Raw genomic sequence first — 19567 nt, 5'->3', positions numbered from 1 at the left:
ATTTAACATCACTAGGGAAATGTAAATGAAGACCACGATGCACTATGACTACGTACTTATTAGAAGAGATAAAATAAAATTAAAAAGTGCCAATACCAACTGCTGGTGAGGATGCGGAGAAACTATCTCATACACGGCTGGTGAAAACGTAGATGGACTCACTCACTCTGCATGGAGCTCTGGGTGAACGTGGTGTAGTAGGTGGAGGGGGAGGAGAAGGATGAAGGCTCAGCAGAAGCAGCTCTCAGAACAGGGATGAACTTGCTCAGATCATGCTCCAATTCAAGGCAAACCCATGACATCCTGATTTAGGCCTGATCATGAATAAACTCTGCAAAGAGGTATGAAGAGGTTGCCACTTCATGGTGCTTTCAGGTCTTCACACAGAAGTGAGGCCAGAAAAATCTGAACTTGGAAACTGTTTAATAGACGGAAAGGGAGCCCGGCACCTTGATAGTGTACTAGGTCTCCTCAGCCAGGAGGTGGCCTGTTCGGTGTTGTTTTGGTAGGATAGGAAAAACAAACAAAACAAGTAACTTTAACAAGACACCAGCAAACAAGCTTCTACCACACATACTCCGAATAACCACGAAGGACATCCATGAGCACATTTGTACATGCTCTATCTCGGAGGGGCTGGCAGGAATGGGTACACAGTACCGAGTCAGGATTAAATGTACCCTTTTATGACAGCACAGTCCCCAGTAGGAGCTCAGTAAGTGTATATTAATAATGTTTAAGTGGACGCTTCTTTCCTTCAGACCCATCCCTTCATGGGGAAGTACAGGTGACACTGCCAAAGAAGTGGGTGCTTCGGGGCCAAGGGAAGCTGGGAAGCCTCAGAACAGGGGCTCTCATCACGTGGATTTCATTCAGTGGAGCTGAACATAGTGGCCCCATAGTCAGCAGATCCTGTGAGAAACCCTGAGGCTCTGTGTAGCTCTGTCCTCCTTTCAGCAGATCCTGTGGCAGAAACGACAGAGGTAGGGTCCAGGAGAGGAGGGCTGTCCTTGTAGGCCACTCCCAGCAAGGTCACTGAGCACTGTAGTGTATGCAGGTCCCTTTAAATCCAAACCTAGGACACTACTTAGACTCAAGGCAGAACAGCCAGAGTGAGGCTGTTTCACTGCCCATAGAGAACAAAGTGCGGGAGCTCTAACTGCCCTGCTGAACATAGGCCTGGAGGAGTCCCACAGGGCTGCAGACCATGGGAGGAGTAGCAGGACAGGGGTCAGGAAAGAGATGTCCACAGGCAGGAGGCAGAGCGAGCTGTCCAACCATGGAGGACGTGGGGTGGAGGGCTGAGGTTGCTGGCCCAGGATGGACCACTGCAGGTCTCTTGGCCCTAAGTGGCTACTTGATTGCCTTAGTGGAGGAAGAGGAAGAAATGGAGATAGGAGATGGAAACAGAGAAAGAGATATGTGCAAATGAGCTCCAGGAAAACTCACCACAACCCGAACTGCAATGATCCAATGCCTAGGTACTGGTTGCTTTAGTACCTCGAGACCCTGGTCACCTAATGCTCCCCTCAGTATATAGCCTTTCCCCAACAGGGCATTTTGTGGTCCAGTTGCGCTTTCCAATGGTGGGTAGAGATCAGAGTCCCAGGTCCCCAGGAGCCCTCTTGGTACAGATGTGACAGTGAAGTGTGGCTTTCCACCACCCGGAGGATGTGAAGTGCTGGAGACACAATTCTCTGTCTCTGCAAAAGCCTGAGCATAGGCTCCAAGAGAATAAACCACTCTACCAAATAAATGGTTTGATTTTATTTCAAAATTGTACAAAAGGCCAGAAGCGGCTATAAAAAACTTTGTCTTCAGAACATGTGGAAAATTCAGAAAGAACAACAAAAGAGGTATCATTCACAGTGTAATGGGAAAGCTTCCTCTGAGGCAGAAATTACAACTCCTCCTTCCTTTTCCCTAGTTTCTCTAGGTCTCCTTCCCGGAGGGTTCGAATAAAATTGGTAAATGCCAATTCCTGTAGGGAAGGGGAGGCAGGAGAGAAAAGAGAGACTTCAACCTCTGACCCAAGTGCACACTACCTCCTTGCCCCTTCCCAGCGACCCCTGAGAGCTCAGAGAGTGGGCAGACTGACAGGGAGGGCCTACTTGGCTTCCGAGGCCAGCCCTGGGTAGCAGGCAAGGAAACTCCGCACCCCAGAATCTATCCTGGCTCTGGGACAGGTCCAGGGCCTATGTCTTGTCAGTGTGGATCATCACAGCTGACTGCTAAGCTTTCTGGGGGTCTCACTTTCCTGCCCTGCTAGGTGGCTGCTTCCTGTTTCTGGTCTCCATCAGCATGAAGGGATCCAGGCAGATGCTTTCCCAACCTACCGTCCGGTCGCCATCGTACTTTTCAGCAAACTTTCCATAGTGGTAGTAGTGGAATGTGGGGTAGGCCTTCACGGCCTCCTGCTGACACAGGTCCTGGTTCCCATCTTTGACACAGTCCACGGCTGCACAGGCAATCTAGGGGTGAAGCGGGGAGAGTGAACTCGGGTGCCTCAGCCAGGGTATTGCTGGACCAAAGTGACAAGCAAGAGCTCTGAAATCAAGTTTCCCAAGTACAAATCTTGGCTACTTGTCCCTTAAGACTTAACAAAAATGGATCATTTCCTTAACCATAAGATGGGTATTATGATATAAAACCTGAGTCATAGGGATGTTAGGGAGAAGGAGACAAGTGAGGCTGGGGAGCATAAGACCTGGGGGGGATTAGTACATGTCAGCTGCTGTGACAGTCACTTCTACTGACCCCCGACCCTGCTCGTCCCTGCTAGGAGCTCAGGGCCGGGGCAGAGAGCTGAGCAATGAGGCAACCTGAAGGTGGTGCGATGTGAGCCATGATGGAGGTGGCCTGATGCCAGAGGGACAAAGCGCTCTGCACTATTCACCACCGGAAGCAAGGCCGGAGGGCAGATAAGAGCAGAAAGCTGGGGAGGAGCACAGGCTGGAAACAGGGAAGGAGGAGATTAGCATTTCTGAATCAATCACATTTTTAGCCAGAAAGAGGTCGTGAAGTTGGCCATTGGCCTCTCTTTGCTCATCTGTCAAATTCCATGTGCTGGGAAGATTTTCCTTATGATTTGTTGTTTTTTCAAGACAAGAGGGAGTAAAACAGATATGGGAGGTGGTTTTTTTGTTTGTTTTTTTGTTTTGTTTTTTAAAGGCCACAAACTACATAAGAAGTCCATTAATGGCAAGACACAATATAGAAGAGTCTTAGAAGAGGGGAAGGGCGGGTTTAGATGGGAAGGAAGTCTTTTCACCAGGCAACCTTTACTGAAGTCTGCCATGTGCCACTCTGTTCAGATGCCAGGGGGCCCCTGACAAAGTCCAGTCATCAAGCATCTGCCACATGAGACATGAGGTCATTTTAGAGCCCAAGCAATTTGCTGAAGAAATTTTAAAAGCATGCTTCAGTAAGACAGTTGAAGATGGCTGAAAAACCACGATTCTTCGGCTGCTGGTTATTCACCTTAGGATGGATGGACATCCTCCCCCTTTCAGGTAGGAGAACTCTGCAGGCCACCAATGGCCAGGTCTATTGGTCATCTGCCTTGTGCTCAGATGAGCGGGCACCTCGCTGTTCTCTGAGCTGCACGGCTGACAGCCAGAGTAAGGAAGGGGTCTGGCCTCCCCTGGGCAACAGAGGGCCGCCTTGTCCTCTTGCACCTCACGCTTCTCTCCCACCTCTTCGGCCCCAGAGTGTGTGCTACAGTCAGACTTACTGGAGTGCAGTTTGCAAACCCACTGCGCACGATCCCTAGCTGGCTCTCAGTCCTGTTCTATTTGGCCCACATAAGAATTTAAAAAGAAAATAAATTTGAATTAGCTGCCAACAGAGAGAGGAGCCAGAAGAGGCTTTCCAGCTTCTCTAAACGTCAGAAGATCTGATGGCACTGGCCCCGCATTCCCACAGGCAGCAGCCGGCCAGGGCAGAGAGGCAGCTGTCTCCCCCAGCTGCTAACTAAGCGCACTCTTCACCAGCACCTATGTAGGCCGCCAGGTGGCCCCGACAGGCTGCTGGGAGCCCCAGCTCACCCGCTAAAGTGTTTTCTGAATTACTTAGAAGCGGGAGGCAGATGCTCCTGTGGTCATCGGAGAGCAGGGTTTCACTCCTCAGACAGGCGCGTCTACCACTCTGCATCTGCGCAGCTGGCCACGGAGGGCTCTCTGTGTCCAGCCTTGGGCCAGAGGCCACTGCTCCTCCGTCAGGCTGTGAGAGTGTCTGATGAACATTGCTCCAGGCTGCTGCTCTCCCTGCATCTGCTTTAAATTATGAATTTAATCTGTATACATGCCCTGGAGCTGTTGGAAATGTAGTATACAGTTTTATAAATCTACAAAATTAAAAATCTGTACCACTTCTGAATCCCTTACACTCATGGTCAGCTGCATACACAGAATATAACTTCAGCGGCAACAAAGAATCCATGTGCAGTATCTACGAGACACAGGGGACAAGCGTGGCTCTCCCCATAGGGCCAGTTTAGAGTCTTTGGGAGGTGGCAAATCCACTTCTCAGTGCTGTTCACCTGCCTAGACACCTGCCCTATTAGAACACTCCAGATGGGCACCAGTCACCTGCAGCACCATGGGCATGCCCATGGTTTCTGGGTTTGTTCTATGGCAGTTGGTACAAGTTCCTGGGCACACAGGCTCAGTCCCCTCTGCCCAGCACTTACCATCACACTTCCTGTAGGCCTCAGCCTAAGTGCTTCCTCTCAGCCCCAAGGAGCTGGACGCAAAACCCATGACAGATGGGGGTCAAGTGGGCTGATGCTGGCATGTCTCTTTATAGTGGTCTCTTGTGGGACTGGGCCCCACTGCCCAGAGCCATCTGCCCATAATGCACTGGTGATGTCTCCTTCCCTTTCTGATCCTTCCTGATGGTTCATGAGACCACCTGTCAAATCAGCTCCCCACATGTGCCCAGGGGTTGGGTCTTCTTCTGGGAGATTCAAACTCTGTCCATGCCTGTGTGGTCTGTTCTGATACTGCCCCTTTCTACCCACAGAACTTGGGACTGGTCATTTAACTTCTCCCCTCATCTGTAATATGAGGACTGCCATGACATCTAGTCATCAGAGTAAGAGGAGAGCTCTTTGTCACTATGCCTGCGGGTAGGGGGCCAGTCTTATAAACAGGAGCTCCGATACAGCACAGCTGGATTACAGCAGTGGCCTGGGCAGCCATGGAGAAGGGTGCCTGCTGCCTTGTGGCCACCCCCTGGGATGACCTTCACATCTCTGCCAGCCATCCCCATGTCCAGACTGGGGGTACTTCGACATGCAGTGAAAGTGAGCTCCTCCCAGTAGCCCAGCCCTGTCCACTTCACCAGCCTTCTGCCACGAGCTCGTGTCCTCCAAGCCTTTCAATAACACCACCCATTCCAACACTTAATAGTCTGTGGCCCTCTCTCCACTAGCATGTCAACCGATGAAGTTCCCAAGTAAGCAGGAGCTCCCAAGAGGGAGGGGTCGGAGGTGTCCCAGCTAAAATATGAGCTGCCTCACACAGCTTTATTGATTCAGTAAAATAAATCTCTGCAGGAGCTAATATTGACTTTGGCTATGAAAATGGAAGTGAAGAACCAACTGCATATTGATTGGGGAGGAACTGGAACTGGCTGCGGGGTGGAAAAGAAAAATAACTCTGGTTAAGAGGTGGCAGCAGGGGGTGTCAAGAAAACCAGGGAGGTAGAAGACCCAGTTCTGACTGTTACTGACTCAGTGGGCCTCCCCGGACAAGAGCCATACCCTCTCTCTGGGCCTTGATCCCTCATGAGTAAAAGGAGAGGGTGGACCAGCCTATGCCCAGCACAAGAAAAGCACCTTTGAGAGACCTGGATCTGACATTTACAGGATGACACCTTGCAATCCTGTATCATGCTTGGAGCCCAGAATGGGCACCAACAACTTTGGCCCCCAAACCAGAGGCTGATCCTGAGTGCTCCTGTTACTGGTGAACCTCCAGGAATCTCAGGTGGGCAGGCCAGCTGCTCTAATGGACAGATGGAGAAGTGGGTTCCTGAAACAGGTGACAGTGGTCCTTGGCTTGGAATAAAGAAAGCTGGAAGGAAGAACAGAGGGAACAAACCAAGAGAATGGCCAGCAGCACTACTGGCCTACCTTAAAAGATGTTCAAAGATGTATCGGTAAGAGGAAGAGGGCAAGAAGGAAGTGGGGCCCTGTGCTTTGGTGGAGGAGTGGTGAAGAGAGGAAGGATGGCTCTTGGCTGCCCACTGTGGCCTTGGCAAGCTGGCTGCACCTATGCTGATATGTCAGGCCACAGGACTGGCTCCAGACAGCCCCAGCAGTAGTCTAGTGGCACAGCAGAATCACATCAACATGGACTGTTCTCCAGCGTTCCCTGGCCTCCCTGGCCCCTGCTCCCTCATAAGGTAGACACTTCCCAGCAGAGGCTAGAGAAGCAGGTCCAGGATCCACGTATCTGGAGTGCCTGAGGATCCTTGCACAGATCTCCTGGGGCCTGTGGACAACTGAGCAGCCTGGGAACAGGGTGACCGCCAACCTCGGCCATCATCGTCTACCTGGAGCACAGTGAGTGCTCTGAGAGAGGGGTGATGGCGCTGATGTGAGTGGCAGCTATTCCAGCCCAGACATCTCCAGAGCTCTCAGAGCAGGAGCAACCACTCTGTGGTGTGACATAAGCGGGTGGGACTGGTGATGGAGATGGGACCTTGGGAGCCCCATCCTGCTGTACTCATGTCAATTTAGGACAAGTGGCAGGCAGAGAGAAAAAACCATTTCTTGTTCTTGTATACCCGCTTGGCTTATTGTCTCCTTATGTTCTTATCATCCCAGCAAAGTAATCCCAGCACTGTCTGCCCCTACCAAGGACTGTATGTAATCTAGTGCTGCTTCATATGGGCCCCTCCCACCCTGGGCTGCCGTTGTGATCTATCCATGGCTAGATCTATCCAGGTCTCCCTGCTGAGCTAGGCCCTGCCTCCTTCCAGCCTGGCTGGCCTAGCTGAGGATTCTACCTAAGCAAAGAGGTGCCACAGCAACACACATGACCCTGGGTCTGCGAATGGATCCCATTCTGGGGCCCATTAGCTGAGAGGTTCCCACAACTGAGTTCAGGGCTTGGAAGAATCTTCAGAACTATTTTTACCTGCAGCCTGATTGTTGAGATAAAAAGGGAACGTGAGGGCTGGAGGGTGAGAGGATGGGTGGGAAGAGTGGCAGAGCTTTTGCCTAGTATGCCCAAGGCCCTGAGTTCTTTTTGTTCATTTGTTTGTTTTTTTGAGACAGGGTCTCACTATGTAGTTCAGGCTTTGAACTCATTACATAGCCCAAACTGGCCTCAAACTCATGGTGATCCTCCTGTCTCAGCCTCTCAAGTGCTGGGATTATAGGCATCTGCCACCATGACTGGCTAAGGCCCTGGGCTCTATCCTGGAACTAAAATCAGTCAACTGATCAATCAATCAACTAATCAAGCAATGACCCTAGAAGGGAACCCAAGGACTGGGAGTTGACAGGACTTCCCTGGGCACCAGGGCTTGCCTGCCCAATAAACCCTGCCCAGAAGCCACATACATCCCTGGGGCTGGAGCCATTCAGGGGGATGTGCCTGGTACCCGCACCCTAATCCAATCTACAGCTCCAGCTTGTTGATTTTATGCTTCATCAGCTGGCAGCTGTGGGGCCTTTTGCTCAGGTAGGATGAAGATCCTCTGGCATGGCCTGGCTGTCTTCCACCTCAGCCTCCTCCACTTGACTTTTGTGAGGGTTTTTATTTGTATTTGTATTTTTTAATTTATTTTTTATTTTTTGGGTTTTTGAGACAGGGTCTCACTATGTAGTTGAGACTGACCTGGAACTCAGCCCAGGCTGGTCTTGAACTCATAGTGATCCTCCTGCCTCAGCCTCCCGAGTGCTGGGATTACAGGAGTGCGCCACCACACCTGGCTTTATTTGTATTTTTAATTACATAAGTGATGCATGACTACAATCCTACTGTAAAAATATGCAAGCACTACAAAAATAAATACATTACCCCTCTTACCATCCCCTCCTCTAGGGAGGTACTATAATGCTTTCACTGTAGCCTTTCAGTTGGTTTTGCAGCACTAATCCAGCCTGCTCTGCCTTGTATGAAGAGAAAGACTGTCCTGGGTCCCAGGGGATGCCCTGCTCATAGGCCTCAGCAGAACTGGATCTATTTAGGGACAGAGATCTAACTGGTAGGGAAGATAGTGTAGCAGTTAGTGGCAGGGCAAAGTTGGAGTGGGACAACAGGTAAGAGGTATCCTTACCTTTCGGTCATCTTTGAAGGCATCAGCAGCAGCAGTAAAGTGTGGGATGACCTTCTTACAGTGTGGGCACCCTGTGTGAGAGGGGACAGAATGTCACATATACTAGGAGGATATAGAGGCAGGGGCTGCTTCCTAAAACCTCCAGAGATGGCTTTTGAAGAGCCCTACACCCTGCTCACTCTCACGTCAGGGTACACGTGTCACCTTTGCCATGTACACAGCCCCCACACCTCATCTGTGGGCCTGGGTGCTTTGTAGAAGTCTCTACCACAAGCACTGGTACCCTCCTGCCCAGGACCTCCCATCTGCCACCCTGGCTAAGAGATGGGTCACTAGTGTCTTGCTCTGCAGGCCCCTTCCAAAGATGCTGCTTTTGGGCTAGGAAGACCTGAACCAGGGCACAGAGGGAGCTTTGGGCTTAAGAAAAAAGCATATGAGACTTATTTATTTCACTTAAGAGTATATAATATAATAAATGTCACACATGTATAAATACCGAATAGTTTCTCTGGTGTGAAAAACTATAACAGTACATAAGATCCTAATGATATAAATGACAATGTGAAATAGGAAGAAAAGGACTAAAGGTGTAGGGGAAATGGGAAGGGTAGGGGAAAGGTAATAAGGGAAAAGGAAAAAAAAGCATGAGAAAATGAAAAAATGGAAATAAAGTATTTGTAAATAGGGAAGGGAGGAGGGGGTGAAGGGAGGGCAGGGATAGGGGAAAAAATGAAGACCAAGCGTTGTCATGTAAAGGTACAAGATCCCAATGATGAACGTAACTGTACTGTACACCTAAAATGTACCAATAAACTCAATAAGGAAAAAAATAGGTCAAAGAACAAAACAAAAACTAAGCATATGAGAAAAAGCAAAAACATGGAAAGAAAGTCTTAGTAAATAGGGAAGGGTGGAGGGGGTAAAGAGAGGGCAGGGGAATGGGGAAAAAATAGGAACCAAGATACATCATGCAAAGGTATGATCCTAATGATGAATATAACTGTATTGTATACCTAAAATGTACCAATAAACTTAATGGAAGAAAAAAGCAATCTTGCTCAGGATTCCCCAAGCCTACTACGTTCCCCTCTTGTCCCAGGCACAATGGCAAATCTCTGCTTCATGACTGAGGTCAAGGGCAGTCCCCAAATCCCCAGACACTTCCTGTTAAAGGATAAAAAGGCCCGGCCTGTTAGCAGATGAGGGCCCATGGTATGCTAGAGGTGTGTGCCCTTCCTCTGTGGTCTCGTCTCTTAGTCTGTATGTCACCCTGAGCCCTCCAGCGGCACTGCAAGGTCAAGGCCACTCTTTCCTCTCGTCACAGTGCACTCAGGAAGCTGCATGCTTCTCAGGCCTTTCCCACGGCATGAGCAAATCAGAAGACAAACCCATCCCATCTCCTTTCTCAACTGTTCCCCAGACACTGGGGAATGTAACCGCCCGGAGGACAGACCAGTTTTGACTTGGTTGCGGTAATGAGTCCTGTTCAGAACACACGTGGGAGAGGCAATGTGCCTCACGAGCAGACCTGGTTCCAGCTACAACTTCCTGACAAACAGCCTGCACACTCTTGCCTTGGGGGACCCGACGAGGGATGACACGGCAGGGAAGAGAAATGGCCTTGCTCTTCTCTTTCTCCTTTTAGAATAAGGTAATAATGACTAGTATTTCAAAGGATTTTGTAAAACCAAAGGAAGGCTCAGCTAAAAATTTAATCTGAGTTCAGCACATGAGCTGGTTCCTGAGGTGGCTGAGTCTTCCCAAACGGCCTAGCTGGCAGAACGGTCGGCTGGCCTGAGCCGGGTGGGGGTGACAGGGAGGGGCTCACGGGGTACATCAGAACCGAACGAGACAAAGTACTGAGCGTTAGCCTACATGGATGAGTTTGCAATTGCCTAAAATGGCAATTAATTTGACTTAACAGAAGGGAAAGAAGCTCAAATTCATGAAAACATCACACTACAAAGGAGGGTTGTTATATAATTATCGAAATATTTAAAGAGCACGATCTCCTGGATAACAACGTGTATCAGAGACTTTTCCTGTGGGCAGCTACAGGCCCCTTGTGAATGGCAAGGATCCACTAACAGCATTAGGTCGGCTGAAAGTAACCTATCCCTTCCTCAGAATCTGGCTTCCCTGGGCCGGGGATTTAGCTCAGTGGTTCCACCGCCTGCTTCAGAAGTGCAAGGTCCTGAGTTTGATGCCCAGTACCAAAAATAAATTAAAAAAAAAAAAAAAATCTGGCTTCCCTGTAAATGTTTCCGTTTTAGCCTTTTTGCTTATTGAAAGCATAGAGACAACTGTCGGACTCGTGTAGATTCCTCTCCCATCGATTTAAAACACTGCAGCCTCAGATTAATGCCCTTTGTTACACCTCATTTTCTCACTATACGAAAGAAAGGGTGTGGCAGATGAGCGAATGAAGGGCAGGCTGATGAAGATGTTTTCGTGGAGTGAGGTGGGCCAGAGTGGTACAATTTAAAAGTAAATATTTTGGCTTTTATTTATTTATTTTTAAAAAGGGACCCCCAGGCCAGGGATTTAGCTCAGTGGTTCCCCTGCCTGCCTTGCAAGCACAAGGACCTGAATTCGATCCCTGGCACAAAAATAAATAAATAAATAAATAAAATTTTAAAAAAGCAAAAAAAACCCCAAAACAACAACAAAAAAAAGGGACACCCCCCTTAGGAGCAGGAAACCAAGGAAGTCTTCCAGAGTAGGGAGAAAGGAGCAAAGACTGGGGCTGGGGTGCAGAACCCTGGATCCAGGGGCTTGGCCAGGCTAGCTCAGGAAAGGCAGACCAGGGCTGGACCACACAGCAGAGAGCAATGACACAGAAGCAGGACAATCTGCTAGAACCCAGGAGACAGGAGGTAGGGGCGGGCACGAGGGAGCAGAAATGCTGGGGTGAAGTAACAGGGCAGGGGAAAGGCAAGATGTCAGAGTGGGTGGGAGGTAGGGGGGTAAAAAGCTATGCAAGGTGGGGGGTGGGGAGAGGTTGGCTGTGAGGAGCAAGGTGTGGCTTTTTAATTTTACACCTTTACCAGGTTTGACTTTACTGCCGGCCTTTCTGCAGTGTTTATGTCCTTTATAGAGAGTAAGTACCTATCATCTGCCACAGAAGAGTATAGGGAGAGAGCTGGATAAACTGTAAGGCCAAAGCCCTTTGTCAGAGGCTGAGTCACTGAGTGACACTGCCCTGAATGGACTGCATTAGTTGTAAGAACAAACTGGGAGCCTTTGAGACCCGGATCCTTCTCTTGTATCCTAGGCCCTGGACACTGCCCAAAATAGAGGTGTTATGTGAGGAAGGAAAGCAGGAAAGAAGGAAGAGAGAAAGGGAGGAGGATGGGCTTAGCAGCCCAGCAGGGTGGGAGTCTCTACTCAGATTCCCTGGTGCACTGGGAATCTGCCTGCTCCAGCAGCCAGTGGGCCTACATAGCAATCCTCAGTCAGGGCTGAGCGTGAGAGAGGCCCAGAAGGTTGGCCAGGAGAGAGGGCATTTCTAGGGGAAAGAATTTGGTCTGTACTTTGTTGTACATGGTTGCTAGCCAAGGACTCTCCCATAGCCAGGTGCTTGCTCTCTGAAGAAACTTTTACTGAATTGTCTTGTGACTCTGACACAGAGCCACTCAGGCTTCAGGAAGGGCCTGTCACCAACTTGCCATAAGGCCTGGTCAAGTCCCACATCTCCTGGGTTTCAGCCCTTGATCCCCTCTGCACTGAAAGAAGATGTTAACTTCTCAAAATCGGCTCAGGCTTTTGGGGACGTGAAAGACTGATGAAGACCATGTGAAATTCTGTAAGGAACGGGGAACAAGTCTTACAAAGCCAAAGAGCAGTGAGGCTGCCAGGATTTGCTGCTCGCCTGAGAGATGTAGTCTGAAGCCCTGGACCAGGTGGGCCATGGGCCCTCTCAGACAGTGAGAGTGAGAAGAGACGTGAATTACTGACTCTTGAGCAGGGGAGTAGTGGGAGCCGGAGGGGAGCAAGCAGGAGGGTTGGCTACAACTGAGTGGGTTTATGACTAGATTGAGCTGCCTGGCTTCTCTGTAGATGGTGGCTTTTATTATCCTCACTCCATTAAGCTGAGCTGTAACCTGGAGGAGAGAGAGAAGGGCAACTGAAGAGTGGGAATTTCTAAGAACCTTTCTTTTTAAGTGTCAATTAACAACTTTAAAATGGGAATACACAAAAACCTGAGGTCACAAACACCAATATTAGCAAATGTGTCACTTCCTCAGCTTAAGCTTTGATTAAAATGAGAATCAACGGGGGTGTGGGTGTTGATGTGCCTGTCCCTGTACCACAGCGTCAACCAACACAGCTCAGAGCCACCAGGAAGGTCAGGGGAGGGGGTTCCACTGTCCTGAGGGGGAAGTGAGGGTCTGAAGGAGTGCTGGGAAAGAAATGGTGGTGGAGCAGGTGGCATGGAAGAGCCCAGGGATATGAAGAGACTGGTCCCTGGCACACACAGGAGCAAAGGGCTTTAGGCCTAACACATCTCCAAAATGGGTGAGTACTTCATGGGGCTGACAGGAGGCTGCTCTGGATTTCTGAGACCCTCCTAGCCTGGAAGGAAACCTGGCAGCCTGGCTTCTAGTTGAGATGACCATGGAGTTGACTGGCAGCTGCCTTGGCCCTGCAGGTGAGAGTGGAAGTCTTCTTGTTTGGGGAGGCAACACTCTTACCTCACTCCTCATGAGCACAAGCTACTTACAAGGGGCATAGAACATGACTAAGGTGTGTTTCTTCTTCTTCAGGGTGTCTCGGAAGTTGTCCCCTGACAGATGGAACACATTTGTCTGTCGTTCTTCCCACGTGGGCTCTGGTGGCGGGGGAGACTCGGGGCTGTGGAAGCCAGGAGAGGGGGGACAGAGTTGAGGAGAGATCATGACACACAGGTGTGCCCACCACCACACCCCAGCCCCCTGGGAACACACAGGAAGGGATCCCTTTGTGGTCTTTCTGAAAGTTCACTGAAAAACCTCAGTTTAGACACCAACCTATCTGTACCATCTGCAAAGAGGGCTCCTACTATAGTGGGGCCACTCTGTGAAGCGGTAGGGGCCTGACAGGCGCCTCTTTGGGTGTGGGCCATCATCCCTGGGCCAACGCCTCCACCTTGCTCCCCAGTCCCTCCTTTCTGCTTCTCAGAGGATCCTAGCTGACCTTCCATTACCTCTTGCTCCTAAGCTTTTGTTCTGGTGGAGACAGTACAGGCCAAACAGTGAGGCAGGCCTGGACTGAGATCCAGATTACCTGACAGCTGCGTAACCTTAGGTAAATTGCCCAATCCCCCTAAGCCTTCCCTTTCTGTTAAATGACGACAGTGGCGCCTATGTTTGGGTCTGGATAGAGAGCAGAAACAGTGCATGCAAAGCTCATCAGACTGCTGACATTTACTGAGAACCTGGAAGCTCCAATCAACGGCAGGTGCTGAATGTCTACAGGCACTTCAGTCTCTGCCTCTCCATCAGCTCCCTCCATCTGCCTCACTTGGGATGGAGCTCACTGCAGTGTGGAGCTTGAGTGTCCCCAAAAGCCCATGTGTTAGGGGTTCATTTTCCAGAAATTCTCCACCATTGGAAGGATGGGAGGTGGTGGAGAATTTCAGAGGTGGGGCCTAATGGGAGGTTTCAAGTCACTGCTAATCAACCATGGACTGAAACCTCCAAAACTGTAAGCTGAACTAAAACTTTTTCCTTTGTAAGCTATCTCAGGCAATAGTTACAGTAACAGAAAACTGACTACAAGAGTCCTGAGGCTCTTTTTAAAGACTTTGCTGCCCTTGCTCCCATCTACAACTGAAGGTCTCTTTCTCTTCCTTCTCTGACAAGTGTCTGGGTGGGGTGGACTGTACAAGCTGCAGTGTCTGCCCCTGCACTCTCACCATGTTCCCTGCACAATCAGCCTGGCACCCTCCTGAGTGTGGCATCAAACCACCCCAATACTCAGTACCCACAGCATCCCACACCATGCCTATCCCACAGCCCTATTTTCTGGCTCTTCTACTCAGTGCCTCTGAAGTTTTCAAACATCTTACCCCATGCATGGCTTTAGTAACCCCAGTGGCTGAGGGTGACTTTAGCCCTGACCTCTCCTCCAAGACCTTGCTTCTGGGTGTTTTTCAGGTATTTCCACTAGAGGTCCCACTGCCACCTCAAACCCAAGACTTAGAACATACTCCTCCTCCTTCCTCCTCCAACCTTTCCCTGTGGTCATGGCCCCTGCATGCCTGGCTTCTTTGAGCCTTCCTGTCATCCTCCTTTTCCTTTGTTCTCCAGGTCCCCTGGCTCCAGTGTTGACACTAACAAACTGACCTCTCTGCTCTGCCTTTAACCTGAATGCTGCCTCCCAAGGCTGCCTCTGGCACCCGCAGCTTGGCCACCTGTGCACACACCAGCAAACATCATACACCTCAGCTAGCACCGTCTGCTCACCCTGCTTCTGGGTGAGAAGCCTCAATTCTTTCCCTAGAGCCATCTGCTCCTCATACCTGAAGGCTCCTTTCTGAGTACCTGAAAGAACTGTTATCTGTCCCTGGGTAGACCCTTAACCATTCTGACCCTAAGTTTCTTCATCAATGAAACGGGAATAAAAACTGTGGCCGCAATAGGATCTGTGGACAAACAAGGCACACGACAGGAAAGTAGGGGGCTAGGAATATAGCTCAGTGGCAGAGTACTTGTCTGCCAATGTGCCAGGCTCTGAGTTTGATCACCAGCCCTGGGGAAAATAAAAACAAAACTCTATAAACAATGAGTGGCATGATCCCTTGTGCACTGATATTGTCAGTTAAAGCTCCCAGCCCACAGTGGCTAGAATCAGTACTAACTCACTTCCTTTCTTTGAGTATTTTTATGTGACGTCTAGTGCTAGGAACTTTTCACAATAGTCTAACTGAATTCCACAAGTCTGTGGAAAAGTATTATCTCTGTTTCACAGGTGGGAAGCTGGGGCTTCAGGAGGTCAAGTACATGGCTTGGGGTCATGACCAGAGTGCAGATCTCTCAGACTCCAAAGTCCATGCTCTCAAAAGCATGCTTCTCGGGCTCTCAGGAGTGGGACTACACACAGGAAGGACAAGGCTCCTGTGCTGTGTCCAGGTGAGCCATGGGGTGCTGCCTGACAACTGCCACTCTGATCCCCCTGGCTCTTGATCCCCAAGCCCAGCACCAGGAGGACCTGGCCCGATCACCTATGGACTCGGTGCTTCCCAGAGCAATGCTGGAATGGCAGGGGTGAATAAGCCACCTGCTTCAGATACCAGAAGCCCCAAGGGCAGTGAGTGCTTTGTCTTTTTCAGAGGCAAACCATTTCCTCTGGTCCCTAAGTCAAAGCCCTGGCTACTCAGGACTCTCCTCTGGTGGATGAGCAGGATAATGTGGGAGGGACTGAAGCCAGGACCTCCCCAGCACATTCACCTCTTGCCAGAGGCCTCTCCTGCTCTTTGCTAATTTTGCTCCCACTCCATATGCTGCAGTTCCCCCAAATACCATGCAGCTTTCCTGAATCAAAGCTTCAGGGACAGGCATCCTAGAATCCATACTTAAATATGTACCTCCTGCCAGGTAAAGTTTATGTATATCCAAGTACCTAACAGCACCTCTATCAGGGCACCGTTATTTTGCATGGCTCTCAAGTCTCACCTCACATGTGGGCACCACACTTCATGTACCTGCGAAGGATGGAATGTGGTCGCTTCTATTTTTCCCCTTTCTTGCTGAAATGAGGAGAGATACTCAAATACTCAAGTGATGTGTAAGTATCTGAGTATGGCAGTGGCTAGGTGTGGCAGGCAGAAGAAAGATCACTCAGCTGTGTCCTGATAACCACTTCGCCTACTCAAGTGTGGCTGTAGGTTTCTTCCCTTTCTCAGGGCATCAGTGTCCTGGGTCCACTCAGCCCCATCACTGGAGGACAAATCCTGGCAACCACACGCTCCAACTCCTTGGAGGAGCAGGGTCTTTGGGTCAAAGCTTCTCAGATCTCTGGACCCGCAGACTGTATGGGCGATCTGTGTCCTTCCAAAATTCTTATGTGGAAGCCTTAGCCTCCAGTACCTTTAAATATAGTCTTCTTTGGAGGTAGAGTCTTTATAGGAATAATTAAGTCAGGATGAGGTCATTAGGGAAGGCCATAACCTAATGTGACTGGTGTCTTCCTAAGGACACAGATGAACACACAGGAAAGACCGTGGGAAGACATAGGCAGGATCTGGCCATCTACAAGCCAAGGAGAGGCCCCCAGTGAAACTAACCCTGTCACTCTCTAGATATCTAACTTCCAGCCTCCAGAACCGTAAGAAAATAAACTGCTGTTGTTAGGCCGATCAGTTCATGTTGCTTCGTTACGATGACCTTTGCGTCTGAGGGGGGTTCTTTGAAGTCTTTATCCTCAACCCCAAATCACAGCAGCCAGGACTGTGGACACCAGAGGAGGCCCAGGCAGTCACCAGCAAAACTGGGGTGAAATCAGCCGGGCTCAGGATGTGAAGAGACGTTTCCTTCATTCAAATAGATGGGAGTAAAATGCAGATGAGGATACTGAGGCTGGGGAGGCGGCGACAGAGAAAAGGAAACATACACTTGGTAGCTCTGGAGACTGACCCTGGGAGGGCTACTGAGAACCTGCTGCCTTAGGATGCAGGGTCAGCACATGAGGGGGTGGCCCTAAACCAACGAGGCCAGGTTCGTCCTGAACCAAGGACAGCGGGCCCTACAGCTCACTTCATCTCCTCAAGGTTGCTTCCAGGGGCCAACAGCCACGGTCAGGATGCGCCACCGAGACCATGAAACTTACTTCTGCATCCACTCAATAAACTTCTTCTTTGTTCTGAGTGCAGGCACTGCATATTTCTCTCCATTCTTAAAATACTTCAATGTTGGGAACTCTGAGATGTGGAATCTTTCTGCCAGGGCCTTGTTGACAGTGGCATCAACAGCTGCAAGGACACCAGAGCTCTGGGATGGGGGAAAGGCCAACCATGCATTACAGCCTCAGACGTGGTGCTGGTGGAAAGAGGAACCCATGCGCTGCCCCAATCCCTCCTGGGCTTGCCTCACATATCCCAGGGAGCAGCTGAATGCTGGCATGTCCCTCGCTTCACATTTAAGGGCTGAGGTGAGGCTTTGGAGTCTGCCCCGCCAGCCACACTGGACCAGCTAGGGCCTGCTCTCCAAAGTTAGGGCCCCAGAGCCCAGAGAGCACAGGCAGAGGTCACAGGCACAGAAAGGCACCCCATAAACTTTCTGTATCCCTCTGTCCCTGGCAGGGGCCCCTGTCCGACCTCGATGTCTACTGGGAGACATGGAAGGACTACAGACCTCTAGGACTGGGAGGGTGGCTCCAAGGCTTGCAGGGAAAGCTGCTGCAATGTTCTATGTGCCAGCAACTCTTCAAAGGGTGTGGTGAGAGGTTGGGAAGGTGTTTACCTCTGCTTCTCCATGGAGAACTTCTGCTGCACTCTCGAACTCTGGTTTCATCTTCTTACAGTGTCCACACCCTGTGTGGGGGAAAGAAAAGAAACCATTCCTATGGCATGGAGGCTCTGGGATGTGCCCCCTTGTGCTGTCTCCTTAGGACAGTCCTGCTCCATGTCCAGAAACTAGGTACCTGGGAAAGAAGCAGACAGATGCCAGCTCACAGAAGAGAACTCTTCTGCCTGATCCCACGGGGCAGGCTACAGTGGAAGGTTACCCAAGAGACAAAAGTGGAGGAGCTACATGAATGACATATGAAACACATATACACTGCAGCTGTGCTGGGCACCAATCGAGTGCTTTGCAGCCTCACGTCAGGCATTCAAGGTAGGAACTGATGAGGTCTCTGTTTTACAATGAGGAGACACAGGTACCACGAGCGCCGGTGACTGCTCAAGACTGCCCATACAGCTAAGGTCACAGAGTGGGCTGAGAACCTGATCGAGCCGGCTGGGGGCCATGCTGCAGACAGTGTGGGCTTCCTGGCACCACAGGAAGCACCCTCACCATCTTCTCCGGCCTGAAGTCGGGAGTGAGAGTACACAGAAGTACGAGTGTGGGGACAGCTTCAGCTCCAAATGTTCCCCCAGGATTGAGGCTGTGATGCAACAGCTCAGGGATCTGACTTGCTCTTTCCAAATTAATAGTGCTTTCTCAGGAAAAAGACTGCTTTGCTCTCTCCTTACAATCAGATGTTATGAAGCATAAAACTTGACACATTGAAAAGAGAATGGGCACTTCGTGCAGACGACGTTGGAACACTAGTCAACTTTTTCATTTCTGTAGGAAAAAGGCTTTCTGGCTCCTGATGCTGAGGGGCCCCTGACTGGCTCAAGGCTATTCTCAAGAGGAGCTGGCTGCATGGGGACCTGGTATCAGTTGGGCTCAGTGGGTGCCAAGAGGTGGCTCAGCCCTGTCAGGGAGCCATACTGTGTGGGAGCTGGGAGCACTGCAACTCTGACTATTAAGACAACAAAAGACAAGAAAGGAAGACAGAAGGTTGAAGGCTCTCTTGATCAGGAACCTCCCACATCTTCCCGGGAAGTGTCTGAGCCATGAAATGAGTTTTTTTTTAACCTCCGCTGAGCCCTAGGTGGGGATAAAAGCTCTCGTCTCCAACTCTGCAGATCTCAGCCTCAGGTGGCAATGAGACATGAACCTGTCTTGTTCCTTCAACCCCATTCCTGCCTGTACCTAACTTCTCCAGTCTAGTTGTGCCCCATTCCTCCCAGGGACAAGGGACCCCAGAGTGGCTACCCCCTGATGACAGGACACCTAACCGACCACCCAGTTCCCAGGCAGGGTTGTCACGCTCTTCTGGACAGAGCACTGTGAACAGGACACAATCCAGGACTCAGATCCTGATGGAATGCAAGCTGGGCAATAGCCACACTAACATTCTGCTTCTCTCCAAATGGCCCCATGGCAGACAGACACCTCAGATCCTTAACTCAAAGGCTTCATACAGCCCAATGGGTAAGAAAGTCCAAGTTCATACCCTCCTATAGCTGTACAGGAGCTCCCTACTCCTGGAGGGGTACAGTACAGAAGAGAGAGGAGAAAAGTTTTCAGCCCATTGGCCCTTCCAGCCTCTCTTCCAGAGAGGACCATGCTTTTTTTTTGGTCCAGAGGGGAAATCTAGTGTATACACAATAACTTCAAGAGATGAAACACGAAAGCTGGGCATGGCAGCCCATGCCTGTAAACCCAACACTCCTGAGCGGCTGAAGCAGGAAGACTGCAAGTTTGAATCCTGCCTGAGCAACTTAGCAAGATCCTATCTCAAA

General features: G+C 50.3%; 1 protein-coding gene across 1 annotated transcript in view; it reads right to left on the bottom strand.

The window, feature by feature from the left end:
• Positions 1-1739: 1739 nt before the first annotated feature.
• Positions 1740-19567, bottom strand: part of Pdia5 (protein disulfide isomerase family A member 5) — an 85418-nt gene continuing 67590 nt past the window's right edge. Inside the window, exons 12-17 of the mRNA XM_010619520.2 lie at positions 17733-17803; positions 17101-17261; positions 13016-13146; positions 8293-8363; positions 2337-2471; positions 1740-1981 (exon numbers count right to left, since the gene is read on the bottom strand). Coding sequence (XP_010617822.1) covers positions 1901-1981; positions 2337-2471; positions 8293-8363; positions 13016-13146; positions 17101-17261; positions 17733-17803 — 650 coding nt within the window. The 3' untranslated portion in view covers positions 1740-1900. The remainder of the gene's footprint in view (positions 1982-2336; positions 2472-8292; positions 8364-13015; positions 13147-17100; positions 17262-17732; positions 17804-19567) is intronic.

Source organism: Fukomys damarensis, unplaced genomic scaffold, assembly GCF_012274545.1.
Source record: "Fukomys damarensis isolate Sample0158 unplaced genomic scaffold, DMR_v1.0_HiC HiC_scaffold_24, whole genome shotgun sequence".
Classification (NCBI taxonomy): Eukaryota; Metazoa; Chordata; class Mammalia; order Rodentia; family Bathyergidae; genus Fukomys; species Fukomys damarensis.
Note: the sequence above shows the minus strand (reverse complement) of the source record. Positions and strands in the feature narration are given on the sequence as shown.